General features: G+C 48.7%; 1 protein-coding gene across 8 annotated transcripts in view; it reads left to right on the forward strand.

Moving 5' to 3' along the window:
* The window catches only part of SHROOM3 (shroom family member 3), a 290162-nt gene extending 279848 nt beyond the window's left edge, over positions 1 to 10314 (forward strand). For all 8 annotated transcript variants that reach the window (XM_032334624.1, XM_032334631.1, XM_032334628.1 and 5 more), the window contains 2 exons: positions 6719 to 6991; positions 9320 to 10314. In XM_032334624.1, the coding sequence (XP_032190515.1) occupies positions 6719 to 6991; positions 9320 to 9688 (642 nt within the window). In that variant the 3' untranslated portion in view covers positions 9689 to 10314. The remainder of the gene's footprint in view (positions 1 to 6718; positions 6992 to 9319) is intronic.
* Positions 10315 to 14068: the final 3754 nt, after the last annotated feature.

A 14068-nucleotide genomic window follows, 5' to 3' on the forward strand; every position in this document is an offset into this window, starting at 1 on the left:
GTCTTGCACTAAATTCGGGAACTTTTCAGCCATCATTATGTCTTCAAATGTTTTTTATGTACTAATCTTTTTTCTCCTTTTGGGACTCGAGTACCACAAATATTAGACCTTTTGATATTGCCCCACGAATCCCTGAAGCTCTGTTCAGATTGGATAATTTCTATAGGTCTGTCTTCATTCTGCCAGTGATTTTCTTAATTTCAAATTAGGTTTTAGATCCCAAATTTCCAGCTACTTTTTTTGTTTTTAGATTTTATTTATTTGAGAGGTCAAGAATAAGTTGGTAGAGGGTCAGGTGGGGAATGGAGAGAGAGAATCAAAGCAGATTCTGTGCTGAGCAGAGCCTGACATGGGGCTCGATCTCATAACCCTGAGATCATGTCCTAAGCTGAAATCAAGAGTCAGATGCGTAACCGACTGAACCACCCAAGCATCCTCCATTCAGTTAGGTTTTTTTGTAGTGTCTATTTCTTTGCCAACAACTTCTGTCCTCATTTCAAGGGTGTTTACTTTTACTTTGGAGGAAGGTTTTAAAAGCTGTTTTAAGGACTTTGGTAATCCCAGCACTGGGGCTAGCACCTGTTAATGGTCTTCCCCTGGGAATTGCTCACAGTTTTACTGTGTGTGTGTGTGTGTGTGTGTGTTTAAATTGGGAAATTTTGTATTCTGAACATTTGGGGTATTATGTTGTGAGATCCTGAGTTTTGTTAAAATCCTCTAAATGGATTTTTTGTTTTTATTTTAGCAGACAGACTATCCAGCTTCAGACTAGAAGTTCTGCCCCAACTTTGGGTGCAGGCTCCAATATCACTTTCATTTTCAGAGCCTTTGCTGTGCTGTCCCAAGCATGCGCCATTCAGAGGTTAGCCTGGGACTTGGGTGGTTGCTTCTATCATATAGTTCAGTTCTCACGGCCTTTTCTGTGCTGGTTTGGGTCTGTCCTACACACATGCACCTTGAGTCTGAGCGTAAGCAGTGTCAGTTCGTACACAGAATTTGGAGATCTTCTTTCTAACTCTCTCCTGTCTGGTATTTTCCCCCACATTCCCTGGCTCCCGGCAGCCCCTTTGCCTGGGCCTCTGGCTGGGGAGGTAAGTTCTTCTGATTATAGCCGCCTGTGCTGCTCTGCTGTTCTGCATGACTGGGACCCCCCTCAATAAAAGAAAGAAGAAACAGGGGATTCCCCTCACACTGTTCAGGCCAGTGCCTCGGAACAGAAAGAAGGTTTTCTTAGGGTTTTCAGTGCCTGAGCCATCACTGCAGCGTGCAGCTCAGGGAGTCTACTCTTGGGCACTAGGGCTAGGAGGAGAAAAAAAGGACAGTCCAAACAGGATTTTCCCCGCATTCTTGAGCTCACAGAGGCCCCTTTTCTGGTCTTCTTGTTTTAAAGGCAGGGCTTTCCTCAGAGTTCTGCTGCCGCACCCTGTGTGCAAGTCAGCCCTGGTCAGAGCAAGAGCATAAAGGGGGAGGCAGGAAACTAGGCCCGGTTCTGGGCCGTTCCTTCACCGTCGGCTCCCTGCCCCGGCACCCTGCCGCACTTCGCGTGACAGAGCCCCCTTCAGAGTCCAGGGGCTCAGCTGTGCCATGCGGGGAGGGAGGCTGTGGTGAGCGTACCTTGACCTTGGCCAAGATCAGGCATTTCTTGCTCTTCCCCCTCCCCAGGATGTTCCAGGAGGGAGACAGCTGGGGCAGACGGGCGGTTTAGAACCGTCCCTGGCAGCTGTGGAGGAAGAGGCGGCGGCGGGGAGGCCATTTCGGGAACGTGACGCTTCCTGTGTAACTGGGACCCGGGAGAAACAGACGGAGGCGCGGGGAGCAGAGTGGACAGAACCGGGGACAGATCAGACATGGCGCATAGTAGAGAGAAGAGGGTCAAGGCTGCCTCTCGAGCTCCTGGCCTGGGACTGACCGTACTGAAACGGGGAAAACAGGGAGGTCCTTTAGGGAGGGACGATGGTGGGCTTAGTTGAATTTAAAGAAATTCAATACTGTTTCTTCTGTATCAGAGATGCCTGACACCCAGAGCCAAGAGACCGGGCTAGGTGAGCAGGACAGCGTCCTGCCGACAGTCCCTGCTCAGAGGAAAGGAACGAGAAAGAGCCACTCTTGGCAGAGACTGCGCCAGAGAACATTTGAAAGGGCAGTCGAGTCCCCAGGATCCTTCTGTTTTGCTCGGGTCACCCAGCAGGGAGTGGAGGTTTGATCCCAGTTCTGTCCCTGGGACAAAAATCACCCCTGACTTTTCTCTCTGGGATGAAATTCAGCTGAGAAAACAACCGTGTGCTACTGCCCGGATCCTCCCATTTAAAACCAACCAACCCAAGAAACAACAACAAAGCCGACGGGTGAAATACCTTGGTCTTTCTCATTTTTACTAGGAGGAGCCTCAACTCCCCTCTGCCCCTAAACCTGGCCACGCGGCTGGGAGTCTGCAGTTTACTCTTACTTGACGTGAAGACGGTCCACGGGCAGAGGCCAGCCGCGTTAGTAGTGACCTGACCGGCCACACTGTCAGCACAAAGCCCTGCACAGGAGGCAAAAGGGGTTGCCGCGTAGGACAGAAGGTGACCCCCGCAGGCGTCACGCTGCCGTGAGCGGCCTGTGCCGTTCGCACTGTTCCCAAATCAGTGATAGCACAGAAAATAATAACGTGAAAGTGTGTAACACTTTTATATGTCCCAGAATGCTTGCGCAAGCTTTATTGTATTTGAGCTTCCCAACTTTTCTAGAAACTATTTTAAGGCAGTGACGAAAAGCCTGACCCCTGGAGCCAGACGACCTGACTCCGGCAATAATCTCTGTCCACCCGACTTTCCTCATTAGTAGAACCAGGATGAGGAAGGTCCCTCTCTCATCGGGTCACCGTGAGTTCTCAAATAGTGGGACACTTACATGGTGCCTGGCTCCGAGAAGCAGCTTACCGTTCCAACATTATTAGCTCTGGGCAGGTGGTGTTATCCCCGGGCTCTGAGTGAGAAAGCAGAGGCGCAAAGGCTGGGTGGCTTACCCGCTGCTGCGTTCACCATCAGAGCCTCGGCTCCTGCAGCAGGGAAGCAGCGGGAAGGGGCCCAGCAGGGTTGCTGCAGGCAGATGGTGAGGTGGGAGGGAGGGTCTGTTAGCGCCGGAGCCTTATCCATAGCATCTCACCCAGGGGGACCTACCGGTTTACACCCGTTGGGAGGTGAAGGAATAAATTTCAGTGATTCTGCAAATTAAGTAGCTCCTGGGAGACGACACGAGTATGTTGCTAAAACAGACCCCTCCAGAAAGACCTCTGTTGTCTCTCCCACAGTGAATTCTGCAGATAGAAGTTGCTAGAGTTTCTTTGGTTGCTTTTTTTTTTTCTGAAGAGGGCTGCTCGGCAGAGAAACGGTGGCTGAGTACAGCCAACTTTTCCCTTGTTGCCTTCAGGTACTCACATCCCTTTCAACTGCATTTTTTAAAGCCAAATTTCCAAAATTTAAAGGCTAATTAGAGAGATAAATAAAATGCCATCCCAATATGCACCGTTTGGGCCAGGGCCAGGCGTGACTGGTGTGACTGCTCAGTAACTGTACACCCCAGCCTGGCCGTATGTGCTAATACGTCGCATTACAGCCCAGCGAAGAGCCTTCAGAAATCAGAATGCCATGAAGGGGGACCTGGTTCGTCCCGCAGGACCCTCCCTGCGTCATCCCCAGACACTCGCGTCCCCTTCCGTTCCTGCTCACGCCACCAAGCCCCCGCGTACACGTCAGTTCCCATAGCGGGGCTTGCAGCTCTGGCCAGCGTTGGTGTCTTTGAGACCAAAACAGGGTGTAGCGCAGAGGACAGACAGAGGATTAGATGGCTGAGCCTGACCCCTGCCTGCTGCTCGCTGTGTCGCGTTCTTGGGGGGCGAGCCCAGGCCACACTCGCTTGAGAAGCCCTTTCAGTGCTGCGTGGGAGCCCGAGAGCCCTGGCGAGCCGAGTCCTGCAGAAACCCAGCCCAACGCGCCAGGGCAGACTTCTCCTGAGTGGTCTCTGTTCCTTCAAAAATTCGAAATCAGCACGCCTGTCCCTAAAATACCAGCTTCTGAGGGTGCCATGAGGATTTTTAACGATACCCATTACAATTATTAACAGAAGTGCTTTGAGTTCCAGAACCAATGACACAATATTGGTTTCCAAAGATGTCCTAGTTCTAGGAAAGAAAAAACACGAGGCCATTACCCACTTTCCTTTCTACTAGTTTTTTAAAAGACTTTTCTAGAAACTACTCCAGACACGAGGCTAACATGGATCTCGCAACATGTAAATAATCAGAGACCTTTTCGTGACGCTGGAGTACAGCAGTGTTGCTGCGCGGTCACCGGCCTCCTTGGGTTTGGGGTAACTGGTTTTCTGTAGCAGCGCTGTCCGGTGACACGGAGGGGTGAGCCGGGAAGTGCAGCCTGTAAGTCGGGCCTGACTTCACGCGCGGGTCAGCCTCTCTCGCGGTCTGTCCGAACACAGTACTGACATTTGGCTTCTCTCAGCTGTGTCCAGCAGGAATATGGGAAGAGGTCACCGCAGGCAGCATTTATTTTCCCTCCTGCTTTCTATCCGTGCTCTTCTCCTCGGCGCGGCCTCCCCGAGCGGGATCGGTGCACTCCGCGGGGTGTTCTGCCCCAGCTCCTCAGCTGGCTGCGCAGCAGGCAGACACCAGAGCTGCCAGCCAGCATTGGTAGGGGTTTTTTTTGGAAAGTAAGTTTTCCAGGAGAACATAAGGAAAATGAAGCAATATTCTCTCCCACCTGCACTTTTCTGGGTTCAGACTCCTCCACTGGGAAGTCATATAGACTGCACGGCTTTTTCCGCGACTAAAATTATCCTTGATTGACTTTGTCCTAACCAAACAGGAAAGCTGGAGATGATAAGCTGAGGAGTTAGTGCAACAGATGGGGATATTTTAGTCACCCTTAGCCTTTGGGATTAGGCAAGTCGAGAGACAAGTTGTTACCATGCAAGCCAGAATTTGGACATTTCAAGGACATTATGCACTTTACTTAGACCAGAAGATTGGAGTGTCCCAATGGCCCAGCTTCAAGATGGGTGCATCATGGAGAAATAAATATTTTACCCTTATCATTGTGATTATTGCATTTTCGGGTGATGTTATAGAAATAGTACAGAAAGTCCTCAGAACCCTTCAATTCTATTAGTCCAAATGTTTTCTCTTTTTCTACTTTCTTTTTCTTCCTCTAAAAATGAAGATTTACTCTAACATCAAAAACCTGTGATTATTTTTTACCAAGTTTCCAACTGATGCCACATGGCTTGGTTTTATATAAATGCATAAAAAAATTTTTTTGAGCTAGAACCATTTTAGTGGTTAAAGAAATAGGGTGTTTTTTTTTTTTTAAGATTTTATTTATTTGTCAGACAGAGAGCACAAGTAGGGGCAGCGGCAGGCAGAGGGAGAAGCAGGCTCCCTGCTAAGCAAGGAGCCCGATGCATGACTCAATCTCAGGACCTGAGATCATGACCTGAGCCAAAGGCAGATGTTTAACCAACTGAGCCACCCAAGCGTCACTAAAGAGTAGGTTTTAACCAAAAAAAGATTATGTTCTTTCTCCATCTGGCTACCTTAGGCTAAGAGAAAAACAAAAGCCTAATTTAAAAAATGACAAAGTTTAATTTTTCTTGTAGCAAAGTAGTAGACATTTAATAGAAATGTCGTCAAAAATGGGGCGCCTGGGTGGCTCAGTGGGTTAAGCCGCTGCCTTCGGCTCAGGTCATGATCTCAGGGTCCTGGGATCAAGCCGAGCATCGGGCTCTCTGTTCAGCAGGGAGCCTACTTCCCCCCTCTCTCTGCCTGCCTCTCTGCCTACTTGTGAGTTTTCTCTCTATCAAATAAATAAAATCTTAAAAAAAAAAAAAAAAAGAAATGTCAAACTTGAAACCACTAAGACCTGTACTTCATTCCCTCAGTTAAATATATCGGATATTTGCCGAATTGTTCTGCACGGATAGAAATTTGCAATAAGGGTGGCAAATTATACAGCTCAGGCAACTGAAGACAGTGCAGTGGAAAGATCATGGGGCTGACTTCTGATAAAGGTCCCGGTGAATATTTCCAAGGGCAGACGTACAAGGTCGCTGTTAAAGCAGGCTGACTGGAGTTCAGGGAAGCCCCTTGATGGTCCGTGCGCCTCAGCCCATCCCCTCACCTAAGTGTGTCTCTCCTGCTTGCACTTGTGGATAAAACAGTACCTCCGGCACCACTGCTGGGGGGACTGAAGGAGGCGATCGCGCGTGATTCGCGGCACACAGTAACTGCTCTCGATGGTAACTAGCGTTCCTAGTCCGCTCAGCTCTCTGACCTGGGGCAAGTCCCTTAATTCCTTCAACTCTTGGCTTCTCTACCTGTAAAACAAGAAATATTTACCCTATTTGCCTATTTGTGAGGATCAAAAAGAGAGCATGTCTTGAAAAGCCTTTCAAAACCGAGTTAACAAGCCCATTGGAAGTCAGCGGCGTATGTGGCATGAGGACTGGACACATTACGAGGTGACTGTAGTCAAGGGAAAGATTCAGAGAACGGCAGACATTCAGGGAAAGGAAAGAATATTGTGGCCTAACGTTGGGGGCAGTCCCTACAGATTAGGGGACCTTCAGCTGAGCCCTGAAGACAAGATGTGGCGGGGAGAGGTCAGTCCTCCCTGCACTGGCAACGCCACTGACCAAGCTTTGCTCTGTGTCCCCTCTGTCATCACAGGCCGAGCTCATTGGGAGCCTCACTCACAAGCTTGAGACCCTCCGGGAAGCGAAAGGGAGTCTGCTGATGGACATCAAGCTCAATAATGCCTTGGGGGAAGAGGTGGAGGCTTTGATCCAGGAGCTCTGCAAGCCCAACGAGTTTGACAAGTATAAGATGTTCATCGGGGACTTGGACAAGGTGGTCAACCTGCTGCTGTCCCTCTCGGGGCGCCTGGCCCGCGTGGAGAACGTCCTGAGCGGCCTCGGCGAGGATGCCAGCCGCGAGGAAAGGGTAGGTGGCGCGGGGCTTCAGGGCCCCCCGTTTTTCCCCCGGAAGCCGTGCACACAGACGGGTGCCATTAAACAGACCCCTTCCCTGGAGAAGATCACAGTCTCGGGGGCGGAGAGAGAGCCCGAGTACAGGTTATCAGGAAACACAGAAGGAGGCGTCTTGCATGCCGAAAGGGAGGGCTGACACTTGGGGCTCAGGGAATGCTTAGGAAAGTAAAAGACGGGGCCAGGGTTTCTCTCCTTCTTTCTATCCCAGGAAAAGGAAGAGACAACAGCATGGTGGGGGCTGGTATTAGAGAAAGAGGGGGGACAGACAGGAGAGGGCGCGGGAACGAGGGCTCCAGGTCCAGGGAACCTGCCCGTGTTTTGCGGGGCTGCAGGCCCTCTGTGAAGGTGCACCCAGGTGTCCCCACTGCGCCCCCTGCTGGAGGGAACGGGCAGGTGTAAGAGTGGCGGCAACACCGGGTGATGTCCAGGGCCTGCGTCTTTGCCCAGCACCGCAGGCTTCCCGCTTCATCCGCGGGCTCCTGAGTCCTCGCAACAGGCCAGCACGGGACAGAGCCCAGATATGAGGGGTCCTGCCGCAGACCCACGTTTTATTCACTAGGTTGAACTGAATTCCTTAGCTACAGAGCATTCCTCCCTACTCATCTTTTTAAAGATCTTATGTATTTATTTGAGGGAGAGAGCGCACAAGCAAGGAGAGGGGCAGAGGCAGAGGAGAAGCAGGCTCCCCGCTGAGCTGGGAGCTTGACACGGGACTCATCCCAGGACCCTGAGATCATGACCTGAGCTGAAGGCAGACGCTTCACCGACTGAGCCACCCAGGCGCCCCCACCCACTCACCCCATTGCTTTACAGCAAATGCTGGGTGTCTGATGTACGCCACTGGGCTCATGGGATGCGACTGGGAGCAAAGCAGACAGATCCCTGCCCCAGGGAACTCACCAAGAGAAGTGAGACCATCAACAGGGCTGTGACTACTGTACCTGAGTATTTACACCAGAAGTTGACAAGCGCCCCAGCAATCAGGACGCTTCTGGGCTGACTTGCTCCGTCTCCTATCTACAGCTCTTTTGTTCAGAGCCACCAGGGACTTGCCATTTATTTCTCCTACACATTACATGAAAAGGAAGTTGTCTTTTTTCCAAACAGAAAAAGTCTAGTGTGCCTCCATGGCTCAGTGGGTTAAAGCCTCTGCCTTCGGCTCAGATCATGATCCCAGGGTCCTGGGATCGAGCCCCACATCTGGCTCTCTGCTCGTAGGGAGCCTGCTTCCTCCTCTCCCTCTGTCTGCCTCTCTGCCTACTTGTGATCTCTGTCTGTCAAATAAATAAAATCTTAAAAAAAAAAAAGCCACGTTAAAGATTATAAAGTAAATTAGCCCTAAAGATAACATGCTACCTTCCCTCTGGGTTTATATAAGAAATGCTCAGAATATGAAATCATTGTTAAATAGAACTCCTCTCATGTTTGACTCACGAGGCCTGAAAACTAGAAACAGATTTCTTTAGATATGGGAAATAGGACATTCCCAGTGTTATTTGTGGCTTAGGGCAGAGGTTCTCAATCTCCAGCTGCAGAAGAATCTGTCACCGGGGAGGCTGAAACAGCTTTCTGGGTCCCAGCCCTTAGATGCAGTTGGTGGGTCAGGGCCTGAAAATGCGCATTTCTAACAAATTCTCCAGAGATGCTGCTGCCGGTGTCTACACTTTGCGAACCGCTATAAATGCAAATACTTGTAAATACTCAAGGTAGCTTGAAGATTGGTCCTTTTTTAACCCCCTTCAGCTTTTTATCATGGTAAACTACACATAACCTAAAACGTGCCTTCTTAGCCATTTTGAAGTGTTAGTTCAGCTCCGCAGTGTTAGGTATATTCCCGTTGCTGTGCAACTGAGCTCTAGAATTGTTCTTGCAAAACTGAAACTTTGTATCCATGAAACAGCTCCAGTCACCCCTGCCCCCCAGCTGTCAACCAGCATCCCGCTTTATCTCTGCGCTTGTGCCCACTCATCCGGGTACTGCAACCCCTAAGTACTCATGTCAGTGGAGTCACTGATTGTCCTTTTAAATCTAGAAGCCCCGAGTCAAGCTTTTACCCCAGCCAGTTTATTGTCCTGTCTCCTAAAGCTGCTGGATGACCGGACAAGTTGAGATCGGTTTGCATGCAACAGAAGGTATTAAACCGATTTTCAAAGTCTCCTGACTCTAGAGCGGCAACTGACATGGAAACCCGGACGTTTCCCAGGCCCGGGAAAGGTGTCTCTGCAGACAGCTTCCCTCCCCCACCTCGCCCTCTGCTGACCCATTTGCTTCGTCCTGGCAGAGCTCTCTGAGTGAGAAGAGGAAGGTCCTGGCCGGACAGCACGAGGATGCCCGGGAGCTCAAGGAGAACCTGGACCGAAGGGAGCGTGTGGTGTTGGACATCCTGGCCAACTACCTCTCCGAGGAGCAACTCCAGGACTACCAGCATTTCGTGAAAATGAAGTCGACGCTCCTCATCGAGCAGCGCAAGCTGGACGACAAGATCAAGCTGGGCCAGGAGCAAGTCAAGTGTCTGCTGGAGAGTCTCCCCTCGGATTTCATCCCCAAGGCGGGGGCCTTGGCTCTGCCCCCAGACCTCGAGGGCCAGACGGCTCCTGCCGCGGGCTGCGCCGTGAGCGGCGTTTTCCCGGCGGTAACCTCTCCACTTTAACCGTCGCCAAGACCCAACCAAAAGATCCCCCTTTCTCTCAACACTATTTAATCTGAAAACTGTCTTAGTACAAACCACTGTTTAAATTGTATGGGTCATTGGGGTTTTTCTGGATAAAAGGAAAAAAATTCTATCCAGGAAAAGGCCTGTCTTTCCTTCTCACCCTCCACGACTGATCTGAGCGCGCGCATGCTGCTGGGAACTTACCCCTTTCTAGTCTCACTTTCTAGTAGAAGAAAAATCAATGAAACTGTGAGCACTGATTGGAGGGCATCTGATTGTTTAGTTCTTAACAGGCGGAGGCAACGCAGAGTGTGTGTAACGCTCAGGAATGTATCCACAGTGGCCTTCCTTGCTTGTGGGCGGTGTGTCCTGACGACAGCTACAAGTACTCACCTGTATCATGAAGGGTCTGCAACATAAAGCCTTAAACACACACACACACACAGGAGAAAACTGTAAAACCTTGAACATTGTTATTTATATTTTTTAAAATGAAAAAGATCATTATGTTTGTGTGCTAACCACTTATCTGATTCTGTTTTGTGGTGGACGTAGACAATTGTGTTTGAGCTTTGTATTTCGTGAAAACCTTAATGAAATGAAGAATTCCAAAGATAGTCTCATTGAGTGTGGAGACTTCTGTTTTTTTCTTCAACCCTTGGCTTGTCGGTCTTATGTACACACATATGAGCAGAGCTTCTGCACTCGTGTTAAAATCTGTCATGGGGAACCCTGTTTCCACTGCTGCCGGTCATCACCACTTTCCTTCTACAACCAAGTGGAACACTACACCTTGCCCAGGAAGAAGGTTTTGTGAAACACGGCTATCACGTCATTTCCTACCGTTTCGTGGCATTATCACTGTGCTGGGGAGATAAAGCTCCATGTTACTAACAAGGACAACAGCTCTCCAACCTGTATACGAGGAGAGTCAGAAACCAAACCAATTCAGAAGTAAACTCATGCTGTCCTTCTGCATGGATTTGGGCTAAATGTAACCTATTTTAAGAGCTAAACTATGAGGCTGTTTTAATGATGCTCTTTTTTAAAAATATTTTATTCATTTATTTGAGAGAGAGAGAGAGAGAGGACACGAGGGGGGAGGGTCAGAGTGAGAAGCAGACTCCCTGCGGAGCAGGGAGCCAGATGCGGAACTGGATTCTGGGACTCCAGGATCATGACCTGAGCCAAAGGCAGACACTTAACTAACTGAGCCACCCAAGTGCTCCCCTCTTCACCCCCCTGTTTTTTCTTAAGACTTTATGTTTTAATGATGCTTTTAAAAAAGTTTTTCTGGGCACCTAGGTGGCTCAATGGGTTAAGCCTCTGACTTCGGCTCAGGTCATGATCTCAGGGCCCTGGGATTGAGCCCCTATTGGGCTCTGTGCTCAGTGGAGAGCCTGCTTCCCCCTCTCTCTGCCTGCCTGTCTACTTGTGCTTTCTCTCTCTGTGTGTCAAATAAATAAATAAAATCCTTAAAAAACAAAAAGTTTTCCTAAGTTGTCAAGCCTATCAACCACCGTTAAAAACAGCTTCTTAATATCTGAAGACTGATTGTGCACTCTCAACCTGACGTTTGCACAGTGCATCTAAGACGATGATCATCCTTCCCAATCATGACTTTTTAGAGGGTACTCTAGAGCCCAAGTTGTAAGTCTATGCAAACAGACTAGAGGTGGGAGACATAGGCTGGGGCCAATGGCCAGCCTGTGCTGATGGCCGCCAGAGAGGGCGGCAGCCTCACCCTTACAGCAGGTGGTGGCGCATCCTGGGCTTTGGTTTAGTTTGTTTTCACACGTGCTTGACCATGGCTGGTGGCGGCCTCCGCCAATGCGGTCTGCAAGCACCACGGAGAACGGGCGAGTGAAACTTACATGAGAGACCAGATGCCCTTTTCTCCCCTCACACATTTTAATTACTTCATGAACTGTATTTTCTGGTTAAGAACTTCAAAACTGTAGTGTTGGTCCCGAATACAGATGTCTTTTGATGAGCTTAGAACCAACAGGCCACCCAGACATTTCTTGTGAGCAATCAACCAAAGCTGTTCTTTCCTTCTTAGAGGTTAGACGCTGACTCCCATGATACTGGAAGACAGCACCTCTGTGTCCCAGGAATGTTGTCAAATGCTTCTCTCTTACAACCAGAGGTCCCATTTCCCAGGGACTCAGTGGAACCAGTGGCAGCACTCAGCAGCCACACCACATGGTCATTTGAGGTAGAGAAAAAGAGCGCTTCTGACATTTATTCAGACTCAGACCAACACAGGAGCCCCAGATCACCGGTAGTTGGTAACGAACTGTCTTGTTGATCCTGACTCCTTCAACCAGACCATGTGGGAGTCAGCCAGTCAATGTCTTCAGCTACTCCCAGTGAAATTCCTCGGGGGGATTCTGGGGCTGCCCACATTCCCAACTATCTCCAAAATAATTCTTCTGAAGAATCTGAGTGGGGACACTTTGCAAGTCCTTTTCAATCACTTTTCTAATTTACAAATGTCAAAGTAAGTGACCCTCCAAGTAGCAGCTGCTGCTGCTTGCCATGAAACAAGCACCCCGAATTACAGAACATGCCTAGGACACCGTCTCTTTGCTACACTGAAATGTTTTTCTGTTGTTACATGAAATGAGGGAGGTATCCAGTGCAATTCTGAAAATTAATTCTTAGGAGATGTGATATTTACTGTAGCAGGACTTGACCTTTGCTTGACAAGAAACCACTAACATAATTTTCATCATAATTTTTAAATGCCTTTAGCTCAACAGCAGGTCTGTTCTCTCTTTCCTATTTTGCATTCCCTTTCCACTATGAAAAACAATCATCAAGGGGCGCCTGGGTGCCTCAGTCACTTAAGTGTCTTGGGTCAGGTCATGATCCCAGAGTCCTGGAAATGAGCCCCACATCGGGCTCCCTGCTCAGCGGGGAGTCTGCTCCTCCCTCTCTCTTTCTGCCACTCCCCCTTGGTTGTGCTCCGTCTCTCTCTCAAATAAATAAATCTTTAAAAACAACAACAGCAACAAAAACAAGCAGTCATCTACAGTAGAACTCAGCATTTTTCTTCCCGACAATATCTTCGGCCAAGATCATAAGCAAATTAACCCTGAGCATGTTGTTGGTCAAGACTTCAAAGATGTTTGATCACAGTCGATAATGGTCTGTTTTACCAGGTCCCATCAGAAGTGCTGGGTGGGGGATGGCCTTGCAATAATCCCCACGCTGGTACGCAAGAAAGCTGTGAAGTTCTAAGGAAGGACAAAGTCCTGCCACAAAACTGGGAGGCCTCCAACTTCCTGGGCTGCTTGAGAAGTTCCGGGCCTGTTGCTACACGCAGGTTGACTCAGGGCTTTCTCTGCTGTTTTGCTCCTCGTGGTGGCTGCTCAGCCCCAAAGAATGCAGGGAGGTTCCACAGTGAAAGTGTCTGAGGTTTTCCAAGAGACACTGTCGAAACCAAACATTTTTCCCTGCACTAAAAGGGAATGTTTTTAGTTTTGTTTTGCACAACCTGTTTCCAAACTTGAAGATTAGCAAGCATGGATCAACCCTTGAGAATCTGTTAAAGTGAGGAGTGAGGGCCTTTGAGGCATACAAAAGAGAAATCAGAGAAACCAGTCTGGTACACCCCAGTTTTCCTATTATTCTGTTGTTGATACCCGATCTACAGTCACTTCTGAGTGTAAAAGTTAAGATCATAGTTGTTCCTAATATGATCACTACCTTAAGCTTATATTTTAAGTATCTTTTACCAAGATACAGGGTTGGGTTTTTTTTTTCTGGATACAGGAGAATGTTGACTTTTTATTCTTAAATGGTTCCAAATTTACTTGTCTGTAATTTTCCACATTACTGGCTTTATTCTATTAGGTTGGATTTTTTTTTTCCCCCTTTAGAAGAGCATGAGTCTTATTCATCTTATTACTGGCAAGAAAAAGGAAGAACTTCAGGCTGAAAGAACTTCTCCATTCCCAGCAAAATGTAAAATGACCAGACAGATGTGAAGGACAGTCCCACACAGAAATAGTGTACTGGGGACAAGGTATTCCTTGTTGCCTTAACTCTGGGATGAAGCATGGGGTAAAATGAAAAAGACCGTTTTAAAATCAGGAACACATGAACAATCTTATTATTATTTCCAAACAAAATTTCACCTTCCTTATGGAAGCTCATTCAGACACTAAATCACAGCTTCTCAAAAATACCGAGCATCCGAATCACAGGAGCACTTGTTAAAAATGCCCATTGCTGGGGCACCCGGTGGGTCAGTCAGTGAAGCGTCCGACTCGTGATTTCAGCTCAGGTCATGATCTCATGGTCAAGAGATCCAGCCCCACACTGGGCTCTGCATCAACCGGAAGTCTTCTTGGGACTCTCTCCTTCTGC

This window comes from Mustela erminea, chromosome 2 (assembly GCF_009829155.1).
Source record: "Mustela erminea isolate mMusErm1 chromosome 2, mMusErm1.Pri, whole genome shotgun sequence".
Taxonomy (NCBI): domain Eukaryota; kingdom Metazoa; phylum Chordata; class Mammalia; order Carnivora; family Mustelidae; genus Mustela; species Mustela erminea.